The sequence below is a fragment of the Argentina silus genome (assembly GCF_951799395.1).
Source record: "Argentina silus genome assembly, chromosome: 5".
Taxonomy (NCBI): Eukaryota; Metazoa; Chordata; class Actinopteri; order Argentiniformes; family Argentinidae; genus Argentina; species Argentina silus.
In genome coordinates this window covers 1,867,009-1,888,964 of record NC_139659.1, presented here as the reverse complement: position 1 = coordinate 1,888,964, position 21,956 = coordinate 1,867,009, and the positions used below count along the sequence as shown (strand labels likewise).

General features: G+C 46.0%; 1 protein-coding gene across 2 annotated transcripts in view; it reads right to left on the bottom strand.

The window, feature by feature from the left end:
• Nucleotides 1–10,927: 10,927 nt before the first annotated feature.
• Nucleotides 10,928–21,956, bottom strand: part of ccbe1 (collagen and calcium binding EGF domains 1) — a 37,023-nt gene continuing 25,994 nt past the window's right edge. The window contains exons 5-11 of one of the 2 annotated variants that reach the window (XM_083670547.1): nucleotides 21,676–21,819; nucleotides 19,556–19,665; nucleotides 17,645–17,756; nucleotides 17,017–17,156; nucleotides 14,916–14,951; nucleotides 12,982–13,017; nucleotides 10,928–11,901 (exon numbers count right to left, since the gene is read on the bottom strand). In XM_083670547.1, the coding sequence (XP_083526673.1) occupies nucleotides 11,620–11,901; nucleotides 12,982–13,017; nucleotides 14,916–14,951; nucleotides 17,017–17,156; nucleotides 17,645–17,756; nucleotides 19,556–19,665; nucleotides 21,676–21,819 (860 nt within the window). In that variant the 3' untranslated portion in view covers nucleotides 10,928–11,619. The remainder of the gene's footprint in view (nucleotides 11,902–12,981; nucleotides 13,018–14,915; nucleotides 14,952–17,016; nucleotides 17,157–17,644; nucleotides 17,757–19,555; nucleotides 19,666–21,675; nucleotides 21,820–21,956) is intronic. The other variant, XM_083670548.1, reaches the window with a different exon arrangement.

The window sequence follows — 21,956 nt, the reverse complement described above, 5'->3', positions numbered from 1 at the left end:
CGTCGGAGGAGGAGGAGGGGGAGGAGGGGAGGGGGAGGAGGAGGAGGACGGGGGGGGGCGGAGGAGGAGGAGGGGGAGGAGGAGGAGGAGGAGGGGGGTGGAGGAGGAGGAGGGGGAGGAGGGGGAGGAGGACGACTTCTGGCACTCTAAATGATCTTAGAATTATAAGGTTCCATCTCCGTTTAGTGTAGTTCAGAGATATTGAGCATCAAAGTTTTCACATCCCAGCTGGCAGAACTGTTATGTATACTCCCCTTTGATAGCTCAACAAGACCATCACCCTACAGGTACTTAGAGTACAGAATATGAAAATCCTGGCACATTTGGAAATGGGATTTTTTCTTGAGATGGTCCAACATGCCACGAACCTGCCCTTGGACTAAGAATACATCTGCTTTTATTTAATAACTTCATTCAGCTACATCAGTCCCTGTCACTCACCCTACTCTCAATGTCACCAGACAGGTCATCATTTAATTGATTGAAACATTTGTGTTCAACACGTATTTCATCTGCTTTTATCCATCTGTAGGCCTATCCTGCTGATATCTGTCTCACCGTGGGAGAGTGAGAAACGTCCTCTCGATTCCTTTGTATGTCTTGACATGTGAAGAATTGACATTAAAGCCACTTTGACTTTGACTTGATATTATAAATAACAATTTAAAAAAAATAAGATTTCTATTATTATAGTTCAATAGTTATAGCGGTATCCATGATAATCAACAGTTTAATGATAGCTGTATCCATGATAATGACATACAAAAACTGAGGTGGTGTTCATTATTTGGTCCAGCTTGTAGTTATTGAGGCATGAAGGCCTGAAATATGTATGAGATGTTATGTTAACAACCATAACAGACTAATGATCAATATTTACATAAATATTACAGACATTTACATACATTATATTTACCTTTATTCTTATTGTCATCGACTTATAATAAACACCAGCTTTTCAGCATCAATGTACAATCTCTGTGTTTGTGGGTGGGATGGGTCATGGATAGTACAGTTAAGCAGCAACTAAAGGTTTAAAGACTACTGCATCGTACAGGTTGTGACTTGCAAATTAATGTTGGCATAATATGATCATGAAAGTAGTGTGCTTTCCTAGCTACAAAGACATTTATGAATCATCAATGCAATCCATAAAAACGTGCCTGTCACTTTGGTCAACATCTAGGTGGTTTTGTGAACCTGTAAAACAATTTTGGAATAATCCGCTTTCTCTTGGTGCCAGAGGGAGGCTGGTGTAGCCTACTGTATTCCCCTCCCTCTCCACGGGCCATTGCTCTGTCAACAAAGACCTCTCTTCACACTGTCTGATTAGCTACCTCTTTATCCTGAATGTTACCCTATAATTACTATCCAAATGAGGTGCTCTGTAAGAAATCATGAGATAGGGTTAATATCCTATGGTGTGGAGGTGGTCAAGCTAAAATGACACATCCCTGATCCCTTATGGCGACTCTTTCACGGAGGTGCCCAAAGCCCCAGTAGGAGGTAGGGGGTTTGACACAATCCCCCTGTCATTCACTTTCCTTGCTCCTGGAGGTTGTGACAATGGGGGCTGCTCCGCTGCACGACCCCACCAGTGGAGAGCAGGTCATCGTGCCACGAATCTAGGAAAGCTGTCTATTCCGGCTACCAAGGCTTATCGGGGAAGGTTTACCGTGTCTTACAGATGATTTCTTTTCACAGCTTTACGTAGTGTTGAGTGTGGTGTATCTCTAATCACAGACCGATATTCTAGGATTTTTTACATTTACATTCATGGCATTTAGCAGACGCCTTTATCTAACAATACATTTGTTTAAGTAAGTGAATCATCTATCCAACAGTCATCATAAGACAAAGTAATCAATGCTCACACATATATATATTTTTTTTTTATTAGCAGGAGAGAACTTGTACAGGGGGGGTAGCGGGGATGAAGAGGTCTCTAGGGTTGGGGTTAGGGTTAGTATGGGGGGGTAGTGAGGGTGAAGCGGTCTCTAGGGTTGGGGTTAGGGTTAGTATGGGGGGGTAATGGGGGTGAAGCGGTCTCTAGGGTTGGGGTTAGGGTTAGTATGGGGGGGTAATGGGGGTGAAGCGGTCTCTAGGGTTGGGGTTAGGGTTAGTATGGGGGGGTAGTGAGGGTGAAGCGGTCTCTAGGGTTGGGGTTAGGGTTAGTATGGGGGGGTAGTGAGGGTGAAGCGGTCTCTAGGGTTGGGGTTAGGGTTAGTATGGGGGGGTAGTGAGGGTGAAGCGGTCTCTAGGGTTGGGGTTAGGGTTAGTATGGGGGGGTAGTGAGGGTGAAGCGGTCTCTAGGGTTGGGGTTAGGGTTAGTATAGGGGGGTAGTGAGGGTGAAGAGGTCTCTAGGGTTGGGGTTAGGGTTACTATGGGGGGGTAGTGAGGGTGAAGAGGTCTCTAGGGTTGGGGTTAGGGTTAGTATAGGGGGGTAGTGAGGGTGAAGAGGTCTCTAGGGTTGGGGTTAGGGTTACTATGGGGGGGTAGTGAGGGTGAAGCGGTCTCTAGGGTTAGGGTTAGGGTTGGGGTTAGGGTTAGTATAGGGGGGTAGTGAGGGTGAAGAGGTCTCTAGGGTTGGGGTTAGGGTTAGTATGGGGGGGTAGTGAGGGTGAAGAGGTCTCTAGGGTTGGGGTTAGGGTTACTATGGGGGGGTAGTGAGGGTGAAGCGGTCTCTAGGGTTAGGGTTAGGGTTGGGGTTAGGGTTAGTATAGGGGGGTAGTGAGGGTGAAGAGGTCTCTAGGGTTGGGGTTAGGGTTACTATGGGGGGGTAGTGAGGGTGAAGAGGTCTCTAGGGTTGGGGTTAGGGTTACTATGGGGGGGTAGTGAGGGTGAAGAGGTCTCTAGGGTTGGGGTTAGGGTTACTATGGGGGGGTAGTGAGGGTGAAGAGGTCTCTAGGGTTGGGGTTAGGGTTACTATGGGGGGGTAGTGAGGGTGAAGAGGTCTCTAGGGTTGGGGTTAGGGTTACTATGGGGGGGTAGTGAGGGTGAAGAGGTCTCTAGGGTTGGGGTTAGGGTTACTATGGGGGGGTAGTGAGGGTGAAGAGGTCTCTAGGGTTGGGGTTAGGGTTAGTATGGGGGGGTAGTGAGGGTGAAGCGGTCTCTAGGGTTGGGGTTAGGGTTAGTATGGGGGGGTAGTGAGGGTGAAGCGGTCTCTAGGGTTGGGGTTAGGGTTAGTATGGGGGGGTAGTGATGGTGAAGCGGTCTCTAGGGTTGGGGTTAGGGTTAGTATAGGGGGGTAGTGAGGGTGAAGAGGTCTCTAGGGTTGGGGTTAGGGTTACTATGGGGGGGTAGTGAGGGTGAAGAGGTCTCTAGGGTTGGGGTTAGGGTTAGTATGGGGGGGTAGTGATGGTGAAGCGGTCTCTAGGGTTGGGGTTAGGGTTAGTATAGGGGGGTAGTGAGGGTGAAGAGGTCTCTAGGGTTGGGGTTAGGGTTAGTATAGGGGGGTAGTGAGGGTGAAGAGGTCTCTAGGGTTGGGGTTAGGGTTAGTATAGGGGGGTAGTGAGGGTGAAGAGGTCTCTAGGGTTGGGGTTAGGGTTAGTATAGGGGGGTAGTGAGGGTGAAGAGGTCTCTAGGGTTGGGGTTAGGGTTAGTATAGGGGGGTAGTGAGGGTGAAGAGGTCTCTAGGGTTGGGGTTAGGGTTAGTATAGGGGGGTAGTGAGGGTGAAGAGGTCTCTAGGGTTGGGGTTAGGGTTAGGGTTAGGGTTGGGGTTAGGGTTAGTATGGGGGGGTAGTGAGGGTGATGTGTGTTGTGATACCGTTTCCTATCCCGTCTCCTATTCCTGTTTTAAAAGTGTTTCTGATATCTATCTACTATATCTATATGTTTCATATGAAAATCCCCATGTGTCCCTCTGTAGAAGTGCAATACTATATGACTACAATGGATAATGGTTAAGATAATTATGTTAGGGACAGTGTTAGTTCCGGAACACACTTTTGCCTAATTTGGCCAAACCTGTAATTGGGGGGCACTTCATGTGAGCATGATATTCTCCAGAATGACCTGGGAGTCTTGTTTGTGGATGTCGTTGGCTTGGGGGAAAGGAGAGTGTTGTAATTGAGGTCCCTCTCCTTTGTGCCGGGTTTCATTAGGAAGTTAATTCTCTCTCAGCGGAGGAAACATGTCATTTTCATGACAATGGAGATGCAAATACTGCCTTTGGATCAAGACAATGAGACCCGTAGGACGCTAATGGATCACTTAGACTGTGAATACCATTACAAATTAGTCAGCACAAATATTTGGCCAGCCAATTACACCAGGGTCTCTTGGAAAAGGGTACCATGTTGTGCTTTAGCGATGGGTAGACAGACACAGTGTATCTTACAGCAGAATATCTTCTGCATGCCCAATATAATCTGAGAGAGTTAGATGGATCACTTTTACATTCGAAACACTAATAAGCTACACAGATATTGTGACTACTTCAAGTGTGGTGGGCCAAATTCTTCATCTGACAGTCAACTAATCAATTTGACCCATGTACCTCAGAGATAGACTCTCTGCCTTTCATGCCTGCCTGTCATGGCCAGCACCTTGCTGACACCTCACTGCTAACCTTCGCACTGGGCTAACACCTCATCTTTCTACATACATGGAGGATTGTGAGCGGAGACAGGAGTTTGTGTCTTGGAGTTTGTCCTTGCAGATGGGGCAGATACCTTGCAGATGGGGCAGATACCTTGCAGATGGGGCAGATACCTTAAAACCACAGGGGGATAGAAAGTCAGAGTGACTTCTCACCTCACAGTGTGACAGCAGGGCTTAGCTCAGCGAGGCTGCTGCATGGAGCTCATTCATGCTCCAGCAGCAGAAGGCTAACCATTAGCACAAGAACACAAGGACCAACAACCTCGGCTCACAGAGCAGCAGGGAAAGGAAATGTTAGGTCCCATAACCTGCAGTGAGGATTTAGCAACTACAACAACTACAGCTAACTGGCTTCAGGCCTACATGATGACTGCTTGCTGCGATTAGCCTTATCCCTATGAAAAAAACATACCGTGCCTTGTGTATTGGGTGTTTAATAAAGTTCTAAATGCTTAACAGGAAAGAATACTTGTGCAAATTTTGTGTTATATATATCTTATGTGTACTCAAATGATCAGATGAGCCGGTGCTAATTGGTGCTATTTTTCACATGCTTTCAGTGCTACAAGTGAGATGGACAAAGTGTGCACACACATATTCCGTCTGAACAATGTGGAGCATGTAAGGCCAAAGGGTGTGTGCTATTCTGTGGGGGGACTAAAACATTTACCTCAAAGTGGTTCAACACAGTTCGGTGTGCCTCAGTGAAGAGCGGGCGCTCATTGTGTGCGGAGACTAAAGCGCATTCATTGGAGGAGCAGTCCCTCTCTCATTATTTATAGACACACTGAACGAAGGGCCCCAACAATATAGAACAGATTCCTTTTATGCCGACAAGTGCTCAACATTTCGACGACCACCCTGTCCCCTTTTCAGATACCTGCACGCCAGTGAAAGATGGGAGAAACAAAGGATATCCTCAACTTTCCTTTTCTCCCTTCTGTGAAAAAAGGCCCGTTTTTTAAGCCTTTATTTGTGCAAAGCCTCTCATTAACTCTGCTCATGCTGTCTTCTTCAGCTTGCCATTGCTTAAGTACTGCGTTCGGAAAAAAAGCTACCAATTAGTCCCTCATCAGCTCCAATTAGAGGAGACAAAGCCTGAGTAAAGATAACTCGATGAGAGGGGGCCGGCACAACATAGTGTAATCACTTAAGAACCACTCTCCATTCACCGTGACTCGCTGCGTCGGCCCATTCACCTCCCAGCTCCTTACCGGACCTTTTCTCAGGACCAAGTTTTGTTGTGCTGGGAAGACTGGCCCCCCAGGAGTCCCAGAAGGGGACCTATTCAGCCCTTTACCTGTTTACAGCACATAATGCACTCAGGCCCTGACAATCCCTCATTGTCCCCTCAATGCTTCCTTAAACTTAGGCCCCAACAAGAGCGAGCTTTCAGCAGTTTTTCTGAGGGGAGAGAATATGTTGAAGGGGTGCCTTTCGCCTCATTAGAATTTAATTTGCACTGTCCTGTAATTATGTTGGGAGGGCAACAATGTATTATTTTTTTTTCTCTGTCAATGCAGGTTTTTTGGGGCAGTTAATTTGGTGTCTGCACTAAATTTCTTAAACGCATTAATTAGTGTGCAGTGCAACCCTAATTTCCTCCCCAGCACGTCCCTCTGTTTGCTCCCCGTGTTCCAAACAAGGTTGGACGGGCCACACTACTAAAATTACCTCATTAATGTCTTTATTCCAACACAGAAACTCATTCACTCCCTGCCATTAAGTATTAATTGAATGCCGTGGAGGAAGGAGAGTGGTGGGGCAGTTCTAAATAACCACATAGACAGGCAGGGAGATATAATTAGGAACAAGGGGCACTTCAGCAAATATTTGAAATCTTTTATCTCTGGCCCCTTGTGCACTGTCGATTAATTACTTCCAGATGGGATTTGGTAGAAATATCTTGCCAAACCCCCCCACACAACGCCCCCCCCCCCCCCCCCCACACACACACCCCCCACACCCCCACCCCACCCCACCCTCTACCCCCCCACCCTCATAAGCTTGTTAAAAGGATGTCCTCTGCCCCTTTTATTTCGGTCCCCTTTTAATCAAATGCAAATTATGACACATAAAACATGGCCTCGTTGTGGGACAAATGAACAACATGTAAACAGTGAGGCAGTGTTGCAGGAGTACCGCCGGAGCATTGATTTGATGACTTGCGGTACATCAAAGTGAAGTTCGAAACAATAAGCCACTGACCTCTGCGAGTGCAGACTACCAAAAAAACTGCATGACGACACTACAGTGTGTAGCCTTGTTCGGTTTTTAATGAGCGAACTTCATGAGCAGAAAGAATGTTATTTGAATGTGCTTCGTGCATTGTCATCGGGCCTACATGTATAGACTGGAGATCTTCAGCGCAAGGTCCTTGCATCTGACTTCACACATGAACACACACATGAACACACACACGTGCACGTACACACGCACCAATCTAACGCATGGAATGGAATGAGGAATGGTATCACACACGCGTCAATGACACCATTCCTCATTCCATTTCATGTATTACAAAGAGCCCGTCCTCTGATTTCTGCCTCCCCCAGCCTCCCCTGTAGCCTACATACTGGAGGGAGGGGATGGAGAGGAACCCGCCTATCTGACTACCTGTCAATTACGATAAGCTGCCTGAGCATTTTTAATGACTCTGGTCTTGTATGTGGACCTTGGAAATGAGAAGGTCAGTAAGCATCATCTCAGCTGCCATAACATCGATGGTGGATAATGACCTGTATGTTATTAGCACTTTTAAAAGGATTTCATCCTCTTTGCTGCTTCATTTAACCTCTATAATGGACAGAGGCATGGGGTTGCCTGGCGAGGGCAGAGGAGCATGGCAAGTGTTGAGTTCTCCCAATTACGGAGCTGCATGGTTCTATGACAGGGGAGGCTGGAGGAGGTGGAAATCGGAGGACGGGCTCATTGTGATGCATGGGATGGAATGAGGAATGGTATCAAACACGTGTCGTCCCGATTTCAACCTCCACCAGCCTCCCCTGGCCTACGGCTGCCCTAAGCCTGATCCTGGGGGACGGAGCCTGTAGGAGGGATCCCGTCTTTAAGGGATGGCTCTACATCTGCAGTACATAGGCCTACAGCGACAGGAACATTGCACGGTCTGGGTAGGGCCCTGAGTTTTTCCCTAGTCAAGTCATGTGGTCAGGACGAACTCAGGGCCCTAAGGACAAGCTTGGCTTATGTTAACCAGGACGTGATGGAACTCCATGTCAAGAGGGGTCTCTGAGTCTGGATAAACACTGCCATCTAGTAGATCTAGGCAGGTACTGCGAGTACAAGACTCATTTGTGAATGTGTCGGTCAGGCTAACGTGCTGTAATACCAAGGAGTTTGAAGAAAGGAGTTCTTCAAAGAAGAAGAAGAAGAGGAAGAAGCAGAAGAAGAAGAAGAAGAAGAAGATGATGATGATGATGATGATGATGATGATGATGATGATGATGATGATAGGGAGAATTGCAATTTTCAGAGCTGTCTGGAAACTGATGACCAGCTCCACTGGGGCCTCCCAAAAGAAGAGTGAGACAAGCCGTCAGCAGCAAATGATCACACCAGCAGTTATCACTTACTGAACAAAAACAACCCCAAAACTAAAATAGCATAATGGTTGAATAATGACATCTAGTGGTCTGAAAGTGATATATCAGACAGACCTCATGGCCAGCTGGATCCTGTTTAGTCTTGCTGTGTCCCATTTCTCCACCCTTCTCCCGAAGTATGCACTTGTGCACTCCCCACATGGATTCAGACAGGGATGGATTAGTTTAAGGGCACATACTTAAATCAATCCTATGCATGGGGAAGTGCACAAGTGAAGTGCATACTTCAGGAGAAGGGTGGAGAAATAGGACGGACCATATGCATGCATATACACTCACCGAACACTTCATTAGGAACACCTGTACACCTTCTCATGGTGGAGGAACACCTGTACACCTTCTCATGGTGGAGGAGGTGTAATGGTGTGGGGAATGTTTTCTTGGCACACTTTCAATCATCGCTTGAATGCCACAGCAATTTGAGGATTGTTGCTGACCATGTGCATCCCTTCATGGCCACAATTGACCCATCTTCTAATGGCTACTTCCAGTATGATAATGCACCATGTCACAAAGCAAAAGTAATCTCAAACTGGTTTCATGAACATGACAATGAGTTCAGTGTTCTTCAGTGGCCTTCCCAGTCACCAATAGAACACCTTTGGGATGTGGTAGAACGGGAGATTCACAGCTTGAAAGTGCACCTGAAAAATCTGAAGGAATTGCATGAAACAATCATGTCATCATGGACCAGAATCTCAAAGGAATGTTTCCAACATCTTGTGGAATCAATGCCACGAAGAATTGAGGCTGTTTTGAGAGCAAAGGGAGGCCCTACCCAGTATTAGTATAGTGTTCCTAATAAAGGGAGGCCCTACCCAGTATTAGTATAGTGTTCCTAATAAAGTGTTCAGTGAGTGTAGATCAGACATGTCTCCTCAACAGATAGCTGGCTAGGTAGATGAAGACTGGGGTTTAGTGCAGAACCAAATACATTGGAATACTCTAAACCCAAAACATGTTGACCGATACAGGACCAAAATTATTATTCTATTCCTAAGCAGAAAATATACAAAATTCAGTTTTTATAAAAAAAAAAAAACGTTTATCAAAAAGTTGAGCTTTTTCCATTGTGATATATTGTACTGAAAATAAAGAAAATGTTTCATACTACAGCAGAATTTCATAAAATAACATAGAAATACACCACGTTGTACAATTCTGATGGAAGAAGATATTGTGTGTGAAATAATATTGAGAAAGTGTTTTTTCAGACGTGTTTGCGGTTGACAGCCAGATATTGTTGGCAACTTCAGAGGGTTTTTCTCTCTTAATGGCCCATTAATATCAAATCCCAGCGGACTAAGTATAATCTTAGCATGAAATGCCCAAAATGGCAGAATCAGGCAAAAGAAGCCAGCTCCTGCTGAACAGGCCTTTTCTTTTAAGTAGGATTAACCCTAGTTCCATCCACGTGTTAGAAAGATCAAGCTTTTTTAACCTCTGTCTACTGAGGTTGAGAGATTAGGACAGTGAGTTAGTTTGACGTGATGCATGGTCTTCATATGGTGAACTTCCTCTTGCTAATGGACACACTATCAACTAATGTCCTGTCACATGCTCGGAATTCTGCTGTGACTGACGGAGTGTCTTGGGAAACTACAGTAATGTGACAATGATTTTAGATGTACTAGAAAGCAGCCTGTGTCATTTGATATAGTATAATAACGGTTCATTATGGTCTATTTTTAAATGGGTATGACTTTACAAGAGGAATACTGTATTAGAATTTACAGATGGAAAGTCGCTCTGGAGCTAACTCTGACCGAGCGCTGACACTTTTTCATTGATTATGAATGTGTTATATTCATTCATGTGTACAGTCCCTGTCAGCTAAATTGTTAAATAAATACATGAGTACATCAATGAACATAAACCTCAGCACATCATTGTCTGTCGTCATTAACTAACGCCTTATTAAAGAAAGTTAAGCGACAACAGTGTCATGAGGTTGCAGGCCTGTTTAGAGTCTGCTGTCGCTGACAATCATCTCAACACACTGCACCACGATCGACAGACGTGAAATAATCTGCCGACTTTAAGCTTGTCTTTGATCCATCCCCACACATAAATAACTGTCAAAAGAAAGTGGATGGCTCTCCTTGTCTCCAACGGAAAATAGCATAAGCATACTATTGTTGTGATCATCTCCCCCCTGGGGCGACCTCCACCTCTGCTCTCTTCTACAGACTGGAGTTCCCGAGAGAGAAAGAGAGAAAGAGAGAGAGAGAGAGAGAGAGAGAGAGAGAGAACTGGCACCCTGAGAGAGAGAAAGGGAGAGAGGGAGATAGGGAGGGAGAGAGAAAAGGAGAGAGAGAGAGAAAGAGAGAGAGTGAGAGAAAGGGAGAGAGAGGGGAGGAACAAAGGAAGAGAGAGAGAGAAAGAGAGAGAGAGAGAGAGAGAGAGAGGGGAGGAACAAAGGAAGAGAGAGAGAAAGAAAGAAAGAAAGAAAGAAAGAAAGAAAGAGAGAGAAAGAGGGAGAGACGAGGAGGAGGAGGAGGAGGAGGAGGAGGAATAGAGGCGGCTGGGCTCAGAAGGTTATCCTCAAACCACCCTGTCTTCACTTCAAAGCCCAGCCGTTCTCATGCTGCATCCAGCCATGACATCACATGATGCATCCAGCCATGACATACTCACGACAGACTCTGGGAGAAAATGTTACACGGCTGTTTCTTTGATGAACACTTTATTTTCCAGTTTCTTTACATGTCAGATGTGTGTTTAATTTGTTAAAACTATCCCCCCGTTTAAAGACACCGAAGCACGATCTGCTCAACGTATTGGGACAACATACGGATGATCCCAGTGGCACTAAAAAAAAGCGAAGGCACAAAAGTTTTTCCCTTAATTTAATCTCGGTCGCTTTATTTCTTTGTGTGAGTGAGAGGCACTCCTGCGTGCCCTTCTGGTGAACTGTTCTTTCACGAGCCGTTCCTCCTTATGGAGTCTTGGCCTTGGAAGAGGCCTGCACAGCACAGTCACTTAGCAGCTATGGAAACCAGACACAATCACTGGAAAGTGTTGTGAGGCGCCTACCAAACAAAGGACAACAGATTAGAAGTAGACAGGCGACTCTGAACGGGACTCCAATGTTCATTCTGTGGAAAGGTCGACAGCAAAGCAGCGCATCGCAACAGGCGACCGCGTGTTAAGGCTAGAAGCAGATGCTCTGATGCAGAAGAATTGAAACACACTGAATCAGGAAGTAAAAAATACTGTTGAGCTGAGACATTCATGTCAATGATACAAAAAATATATAAATACACCGTCCTGTTTATAATACAAAAATAGAGATTTGGTAAAAAGAAATACATTCTGAATTCGAGTGTAAAAGCAGTTAAATAAAAATACTATGATATTTACACCAGCACAGACCAATACTGAAATCTGCTTCAAATCCTCCAATCAGAGTTTGTTAGGGCCCGTGTGGGTTTCCTCTTCCTGTTGCTCTTGGCCAAGCCCCGTGGTTTGTAGTCCACGGGCCGTGGTTTGTAGTCCTCCCCAGAGCCAGTGTCTAGGATGTCCTGGTTGTCCCTCCAGCTGTCCGGGGCCATGGGGAACTCCTCCCCGGGCGAGTGCATCTGCCTGCCAAACACCTTACTCTGGAGCTCGGCGATGTCGTTACGAATGTCAGCCATCAGCAGCAGCAGGAAGTCAAAGGATCCCGGCGGACCCTGAAACGAGTACACAGTGATTCTAAATTCCTCACAGTTCTTGGTACCACTACATGACGTTACTCCTATCCCTGTGTAGTAGTAATGCTTGGTTGTTACATCCAAGTGAATACATTGTATTTTAGTTATTGGTTTAGTAAATGTAGTGATTGTTTTTCTGTTGTTAATGGAATTAGGGACTGTTTCTTTTTCTACTTGAGTAGCAGAAAATGCTGCATGCAATAACAGAGCAAATACTAATGTGTTACAATGTAATAACATGTTAATACAATATTAGAGTAATTATAAGCTTACTACATAGGTATTGTACAGGGCAACTAAACTGTTACCCAACTGTTCACTTGTCACTATTAGTGTGATCTATAGACTCAAAGAATGTTGTTAAAGGTTTTTCACTACTTTATGTTTCGTACGGTTCTCATCCATCTCTTTCCTCTGGTCTTGCTCCATATATGAGAGGGAGGGCGTTCATTGTTCGCTGACCTCTGACCTCTAGGATTCACTGTGTCAAATCGGTACCTCTCACCACCCCCTCCCTACTCCTACAGATGTGTGTCTGGGCTTTAACATGGAAATCCATAACATCCTGGAGGAGCTAATGTGAAAAACGTGGCGTTGTGGCCTCTTGCTCCCTGACGTTACTCATGATCCACCCCTCGCTCTGAAATATGGATCCTGACTCTGACAGCAACCGTCTGGGCTGTACTAAATACTCACAGCAGGGACGCTGCAACATCACAACACAGAAGGCTATGAGTTTACTTGAGTTATAAATCTGGTCTTTTCCTGAGCACTGTCAAGGGTGGATAGCTCACTTAAAGTGGAATTGTACACAAAGATATGTTTTTGTATATTTCCTGTCAGCTCACTGAGACTGGCTCTATATCTCCAACAGGGGCTGGTGTGTGTGTGGGTGTGTGTGTTAGTGTGTCCATGCATGCGTGTGTTAGTGTGTGTGTGTGTGCGTGTCCAATATTATCTGTGTGTTTGTCAGTCATGGGTTAGGGTTGTGTGGTTGTTACATCATGCTGTGTGGAGACTCAGTGAGTGGAGTGGCATCAGAGGAGAATAGAGTCTTACTGGAGGTCCAGAAAGCCCAGGAGCCCCTCTCTCCCCCTGGAGAATCAAAACAAACATTGGGGTAAGATGAGCTACAGTGTTGAAGCAGGAGAAGAAGACTCCATTGACTGACTGGGAAACGTCTTCATGTCATTTCAACATGGGAGGGAATAGCTCCAGTTAACATAAACTGTTAAAAGGGTTAGTTCAGTCTAAATTCAAATATCTATAATTGACCAAATACCTTGAGACATCCCACATTAAATGCACATACATGTATTGTAGCATTTGAGTACCATATATATATATTATTATATGTTTTGCTATTTTGTTAATATCTTTAACATATGTCTTTATTTTGTAGATTTTTTCTTAATATTTTGCTTATATACTGTTGTTTTATGTCCCATGCTCCAACCCCACCAAGTCAATTTCCTGTATGTGCAAATATACTTGGCCAAATAAAAGAATTCTGATTCTGATAACAATTTAGGTGATAGGTACTCGGGGTTGGAGCCTAGGGAGTTATCATGGATGCCAGGTGGCCTGTATTGACTTGACTACTGTGCTTATTAGCATTAGCATTAGCTTGGGTCATACAAAGGCTGTATATGTTGTGCCAGATGGTTATGATTTGTGACTTGGAGACAGATAAACATAACTTCTAAATCCTTCTACACAAACAAGACACCCAAGCCACACAGGAATCACAAGGTAGCCATGTCAAAAGCAGAGCAACTTAAGCTGTCCCATACGCACAACCGTGATCCAACCAAACACACACAACGCTGGGGGTATGCTTACGAAATCGACTTCAGAGGTGTTCTAAGACACTATATTAGTATTTTCTAGAATATTATCTCTCATACATAATGAATTATACTGTCTCACACATGGTCTGCACTTCATGGTGGCTTCATCTCTTGATTAAATGTAAGAGGAAGCAGAATAGTCTTTAATTCTTTTTTTTTTTTTGTGGAAACAGGATAGCCTTTAAAAAAAAAAAAAGACTTGGATAGAAAAGATGCAGAATCTCATTGTTTGTCTGTACGCAAGCTGAACACAATGTGGTCCTCTGTGGCTCAGAGCATGGCGCTAACAACGCTTAGGTTGTGGGTTTGATTCCCGCTGGGACCATATATACTGAAATGTATGCACTCACTGCAATGTAAGTCGCTTTGGATAAAAGTGTCAGCTAAATGCCATATATCATATATTAAGTGTGCAGAGACCGTCTTCTTTAGATGGGGCTCTCGCCTCCCTCTGCCTTAGGTTCAGTGTTTGGTGTGCAGCCGATCCCCCAAGTTTCAACAGAATGTACATCATATACAGTACCAGTCAAAAGTTTGGACACACCTTGCCAAGAGTGTGCAAAGCTGTCAACAAAGCAAAAGGTGGCTACTTTGAAGAATCTAAAATATAAAACACATTCTGGTTTGTTTAACACTTTTTTGTTTACTACATAATTCCATATGTGTTCCTTCATAGTTTTGATGTCTTCAATATTAATCTACAACGTAGAAAATACTAAAAAAATAAAGAAAAACCATTGAATGAGAAGGTGTGTCCAAACTTTTGACTGGTACTGTATCAATGCTCAAAGTCACTATTGGGTTTTCGAGGTTGTGGTTCGTCAGTAGTATGCATGTCATACCACCTTTAGACCACGTGAGGGCACTGTCATGTGGGGGGATTCTACGACAGACAGCTGATACTATGATACGGTATGTAGGCCTACTGTACTGTATAAGCATAACCTCTTTGGGGACACATAAGGAATTCATAAAATAAGCCTCAGTGAGAACTTCATATATTTCATGCTCAACATTCACATTCAACATCATCGCTCATCATATCAAAACATTTACATACCATCTTAAAATAGCCTTTGGCTAAAACATAAGAGCGGACAGACAGCAAGAGATAAAGTAGACCACGGAGACTCCAAACCTCACCTTCATGCCATCTTTTCCTGGAGCTCCAACAGGACCCTGTTTCAGATGTAAAAAAAAGAAATAAAAAAAAGATCACAGATGTTAATATTTCACGTTTCACTCCATATGTCTGCATCAACAGGGATGACAAAGGCTTGACGTCGGGCTTATGTCCAGTAACATTTCCAGTGACTTCAGCGCAAAAGGGCAAAGCCGGATCCCTGCATGTCATCCTCACAATGAACATCAAAGAAGTTAAAGAACCGGCGCGTAGCGTGCTGGGACCGCGGTCCAACCCGCGCGCTCGCAGGCGCACACCGCCCTGCACATCACACGTTACCATGGGATACGCTCCCAAACACGTGTGACCCGGCTGCCAGAACCTCAGCTCTGTGCCCAAGAACCAATTAGGGACCTAGCCGAGACCGGAACCGCTCCCCTTGACGCACACCCATTGACATGCATGCAGATCAGCGTGAGATGTTTAAGGAGCGATTACAGAACGGCACACTTGCAGTTAAGCTCGCCGCAGTCCGTAGATCATTTCTCCTACAGTAAAAACACGTTTATGGTACTCTGGGGCTGGCGTCATTTCGTGCAGAGTAACCGTGGGTGTTGATAGGCTAGTGTTTCAACATGCAGATCACATAAATACAGACCTTTCCAAACCCCCATGAATAAACATTTATCTCCTGTCACATCACACCTTGCTGCCCAGGTCCAATACGTTAAACGTCAAAGGTCAACACTCCAAAGACGAGCCGACCGCAGCGAGACGACCGCAGGCCGAGCCAAAGAAAACAGCAACGACGTTCTAATGCATTCAGCCTTTTCCCCTGTTATTATCATTAACATTTGTCAACTACAGGACGGGTTTCTTTTTACGGCGGGAGGGGAATAACCGTTGGCCGGCATTTAACGTCGTGCGACGCCATTTGAAATGATCGTGCGCCGTGAGATGCAGCGCTGGGGCCAGTTGGCGCCCGGCCAGAGGCGCTCTTCGGGAAGATGAATCAAAAGGCCGCTCTCGGTTGGGTCCGAAAAACCAGCAAGATGAAAAGAGGCAGAGAGACCTGTGAGCTGTGTCCTAGTTTCCTCCAGAGAGACCTGTGAGCTGTGGCCTAGTTTCCTCCAGAGGGGCCGTCTGGCCGTCCGAACAGCTGGGGGGGTCAGTCAGGACACATGTCCGAACAGAGGCCAGCAAGGGTAAACACACACACACACACACACACACACACACACACACACACAACTCAGACATGCACAGGCACGCACACAGGCACGCGCATACACACACACACACACACACACACACACACACACACACATACAGGCACGCACACACAGGCACGCACACACACACACACACACACACACACACACACACACACACACACACACACACACACACACAGGCATGCACACACACACACACACACACACACACACACACACACACACAACTCAGACATGCACAGGCACGCACACAGGCACGCGCATACACACACACACACACACACATACAGGCACGCACACACAGGCACGCACACGCACACGCACACACACACACACACACACACACACACACACACACACAGGCATGCACACACACACACACACACACACACACACACACACACGTCACCATCATCTATTCATAATATAGGACCACTGTGTTCCTGCAGACCTGCTAGATCAGGAGATCTGCAAGGTGCTTTATAATACCAGGAAGAATATGAGAGGAAGATTATGTTACAGAGATATTACAGCTATGAAAGTGCTGCGTCACGGTGTTCCTGCTGTCTGAATGTGATTGAATGACACTTTATTGATCTCCCAATGAGGACATAAGGTCCAGTAATGACAGTGATTAGCAGGCTAATTGAATGTGTATGCTTTTACTGTAATTAGAGACTAAACAATTACAACATCCATACTGTTTAGCCTTCTGAACAAATAGCCTTCTGAATCAATCAGCTGGACTCGACCTGTACAGCAGGTCACAGCCAAACACTCCGGTGTTTCTATGGTGACTGTATTGGGACAGGGTTAGGGTTAGGGTTAGGGTTAGGGTTAGAGTTAGGGTTAGGGTTAGGGTTAGGGTTATGGATTGTATACTGACCATGGGCCCACGGCGGCCCTGTTTGATGTGGGCCAGGTCAGGGGAGGGTCCTACAGGTCCCATCAGGCCTCTGGGTCCCGGAGGGCCAGCGGGGCCCATCAGACCTTCATGTCCAGACGACCCCTGTGGTCCTGGATCTCCTTTTGGATCCAAATACAATAGAGGTCTGGGATCAGTCTGGGAAAGACCTGAGATGCTTGTTGTAGAAGGGTGTCTACCATTACAGATAGGCACTGGAGAGAGGTCACAGACAGAGGTTAGGTTCCAATTGACTACCATTCTTCCAGGAATGTGCATTGACTCATGCTCCCCCTCCCTGCCCATGGATTGGTGGATGCATGGGTTAGAGGGCGTCTCTTACACCAGTTCATTCCTTTTAAACACCTGGGGGGCAGTAAACACCTGGGGGGCAGTAAACACCTGGGGGGCAGTAAACAGGTCCACGCTTCGGAGTGAAAAGTAGAGACCGGGACCTTCATGTCAGTGAACAAGTGCACACTTCAGAAGGGGCATGTTACTGTACTGTATGTGTGTTTGATACCATTCCTCATTCCATACCACGCATTACAACGAGCCCGTCCTCTGTTTTCTACCTCCACCAGCCTCCACCGCTGTACAGTAAGCTCACCTGGTGGTCCGGGCAGTCCAGGAGGCCCGGGTAGAAAGGAGTGTGATGTCATCTGTGTCTTTTCACTGGTCATCTGCTTGTGGGCCTCAGCATTGTTAGGCAACATGGTCATCTGAACAAAAGGACAATAACGTCACAGTGCAGTCTGGGAAACAATTCATACAGTATGTCAACAAGCCATTTAGTACATGACCAGTTCAAGGACCTATGATGGTTACATACGTGTATTACAGGACAGGAAAATCACATACTAAGGCCTGTTGGACAACTTTTTAACAGAAAATTACATGATTGAACGTGTGTGTCAAGATATAAGTGCAAACGGCCAGACGTGAAACTGAATATGCCAATTTATAACAGCAGCAAAGCTTCCAGATGGAGGTTCAGAATATCCTTGTGGAGCACCAGGAGAGATCCTGCTCTGAGGGTGAGAATTCTTTCTTTATTTCTTTTGCCCAGCCACCCCCCGTCCCCCCTAAGTACTTTGTTTGTTTTATTTATTTTAACAGTCATTACAAATATAATTCATCTACCAGGTACTTGTTAATATATATATATGTAGGTTGAGCATTAAATGACCTGCTGACCTCTGTGCAGGTCACATTGTCCTCTGTGGCTCAGTTGGTAGAGTATGGTGCTAACAACGCTTAGGTTGTGGGTTTGATTCCTGCTGGGACCATATATACTGAAATGTATGCCCTCACTGCAATGTAAGTCGCTTTGGATAAAAGCGCCAGCTAAATGGCATATATATATATATCACATGACATAGTCTGGCCTTGGACAGGCTCCATAAAGCACAGTGATGAAGGGAAGACTGGAACAGACAATTCCATTAACATGAACCACTATTTCTGATTCCTGGGGCTATATTTTAACAGTGTAAGAACCAGTCTTAGTGTAAATGGAGGCGCTGTTGGGGGAAATATTAGAGTTACTTTCAAGGCCAGATTTTTCAGTGCACATGATGGCACTTGACCTGCTTATTGTCATGAACACACATCTATTTACTGGTACTCCACCCACGTGAGCACAGGCGAGACGTCGCCCCGCACAAAGGTATTTTCACCTGTGACTGCCGACACAACACGCCAATATTGCCAATATGCCTGTGTTTGGACTTGCGTCCGCTTTGCACCGGCTGAAAGTAAAGCCCATGGCGATGTTGTCTGAACATGTCCAGTACCAGTCGTGAGGTGAGCTAAAGGCATGGGGGGTGTGGTAGAGAGGGTTCGTTCAAAGCAGCCCACTTTACCTCCAGCACCACAGACATACACGGGTCCACCTCCTGTCCGCTCCTCTCCACACCTATCCCACGCAAGCGGGATCACGCCCGTCATCGTCTCCTGCACCATCGGTTCTAAAACAACTTTGTTTTCTCAATTTCTCTCCCTTCTTCTTTCTCTTCTTTTTTTTTTCTTCAATGAAAAAAAGAGTACCCTAACGGACCCCATACAGTAGACTCCACAGCTGCAAACACTATATCATGTATTACTGAGGCTGGGTGCTGAGCGCCGCCGTTGACAGAGTGGTGTTCAGCATGGTAGCGACTGTACAGGCTGGGAACGCACTCTGGGCGGTGCACCGCGCCGCTGACTTTAACGCGACTCACCGGCACTTCACAACCACGGGCATAAGTCACAAAACCAACTAGCTACAGTCTTTGACATTATTTCAATCGTTTTTTTTTATTATACAATAAACTTTAGTAATGCACCTCGGAGGACTTGTGAAAAATGGCCAAGTGTTATTGCTGAAATATTGGCAGGTATGGACTGTACTGGTATACAGAGCTCTTTGGGTAATGATAAATAAACCAAGTGAACAGTCCTGGTATTTTGAAACATCGAATTGAATCCAGCAGGTGGGAAGTGTGGTGTGCTTCATGCGAAGCGGTACGTGGCACAACACCTTTTGTTTGAGCTGAAGAACGGTCATCTTGATCTGGTGGAAGTCCTCGCAGGTTGCCGAGCACGTCCCAGCCTTCATCACGTTCTCAGGCTTCTCAAAGAGCCCCGCTGCTGAGGGAAACCCAAACACACATCACATCACATTAGTCAAGAACAAACTGCCAAAATGTAACTTGATCAATATCTGGTTAATTCCTTGTCCCCTTGAAAAGTAGGGTTAACAAAACGCAAATCCAAGACATACCTGTGTATGTCCATACCTGTGTAAGATCTGAGGGGAATTCCTAGTGTTGTGTTTTTTTCTGTCTGGAACGCTACAACGCATACTGGATTATGTTAACACCTTGTCTGGTCTGGACTTTCATTACAGAAAAGAGGAAATATCTATAACACTGCAAAAGTGGTCCTATACCTGTGTAGTAACATTTTAATTACGGTGGCAATTTGCAATTGTAGCAATTAGCGATTTGATTGTAATGGAGTTTAATGCTTTTTTGTTGTATCATACATCCAAGTGAGTGAGGGACAGTCTAATACCTGAAGAACTACCACTATGCAACAACATGTGACTATACAGGTATAAGGGTAACTTTCCCAATATCTCTCCAGGGAGCGTAACCTACCCAGTGACCCAACGGAGCTATAGGGGGATGAGTGAATGGTCCTATGTATGTGGTTAAACATTGTAACATTGTCATTACCTCGACCCCTGCGTCAGGGGCGAGTGAACATCCTAGAAGGGGGCAGGAAGCCCGTCTAGTAAATGTGTCAGTGAGTAGGGGATTGGGTGAGGAGGGGTACAGACCACATGCTTGGCTACCAGTGGTGGTCTGGGTCTCGGCACAGCGTGACCTGCTGCCACAGCCCACCGGATTGGTGCCCAGGTGAAAGCCCTGACTCTGATTATTCACTAAAGACCTCCAAAAGACCTTTGATCAATCTCACATCAAGGTTGTTCAGCTCCCCCACGGGCCTTCCCTCCTCCCCTCCTTCCCTCCTTCCCTCCTTCCCTCCTTCCCTCCTCCCCTCCTTCCCTCCTTCCCTCCTTCCCTCCTTCCCTCCTTCCCTCCTCGGCTAGCCTGCCTCAATTTTCAAGGGAACTAATAAAAAACGGTCATGGTGTGTGTGTGTGTGTGTGTGTGTGTGTGAGTGTGAGTGAGTGTGTGAGTGTGTGTGTTTTTGTGTGTGTGTGCTTCTGTGTGTGTGTGAGTGTGTGTTTTTGTGTGTGTGTGCTTGTGTGTGTGAGTGTGTGTGCTTGTGTGTGTATTTGTGTGTGTATGTTTGTGTGTGTGTGTGCTTTTGTGTGAGTGTGTGTGCGTGTGTTTATGTGTGTGTGTTGCGCAACCCTGAAGTGCATGCGAAGCTCTTCTCAAAACCGGATGACGTCACCGTAGCGAGTTTTGCTTCTTTGTGTCTGGAGCAGTAGGGATTTCTGTAAGAGAAGCAGGCAGTCTGTCTGGAGCAGTAGGGACTTATGAATTTCTGTAAGAGAAGCAGGCAGCCTGTCTGCGTCTGCCATGCGGCAGCACGGTCGGGCCAGGGACGCGTTTCACAGCCTAAACATTCCAGCCAGACGGGTCTCAGTAATGGAGGAGAGTGAGGCTCGCGGGAGGAAGTAGCAAATCTCCAACCCTGACCGCTCCATTTAGAACCGAATCGGGGGCAGCAGCTCTTTCTCTCTGGTCCATCTCTGATGTTTGCCTCAGGTGCACCAGGCAAATCAAAACAGACCCAGGAGTCAAGGGACGGTACGGTACGGTACGCGCCGGGTCGGAGAATGAACCGTTCTGACAAGGAGGAGAAATGTGATGTGTAATGACTACCAGGTGTGTCCACTCACACACAATGCACACTGGTCCTTATCACTCTCAGATGGGCCTGCTGGAGGAGGAATGAAACAATAGCCGCCCCCCACCCCCCCTCCCCCTTGTATTGTCCAACTGCTGCTTAGCAATTAGCAAGTGCATTGTGATGGAGTTGAACTTATTGTTGTTTGTTGTCATCATACAAGTGAGTGAGGGCCAGTCTAATACCTGAAGAATGACCTGACCACGATTCAACAACAATGTTATGATTGTTATGAGGAACATTTCATGACAGACAGTACAGTGCAGTACCCACCCTCACCTCTCTCCCCTTTGGTGCAGGTTTTCCCGTCCTCCTCCAGGTAGAAACCTTTCTCACACGCGCACCGGTAACTCCCCACAGAGTTGAGGCAGATCTGGGAGCACACGGTCACGTTTTTGTTGGCACACTCGTCGATGTCTGCGCCACGGAGAGCGTGTGTGTGTGTGAGAACGAGAAAGAAAGAAAGAAGGAAAACACAAAGATTTCACTTATTGTACTCTGCGATCTCTCGTGAGATGAGCCATTTGAAATGAACTACAACTTTATACTGCCTG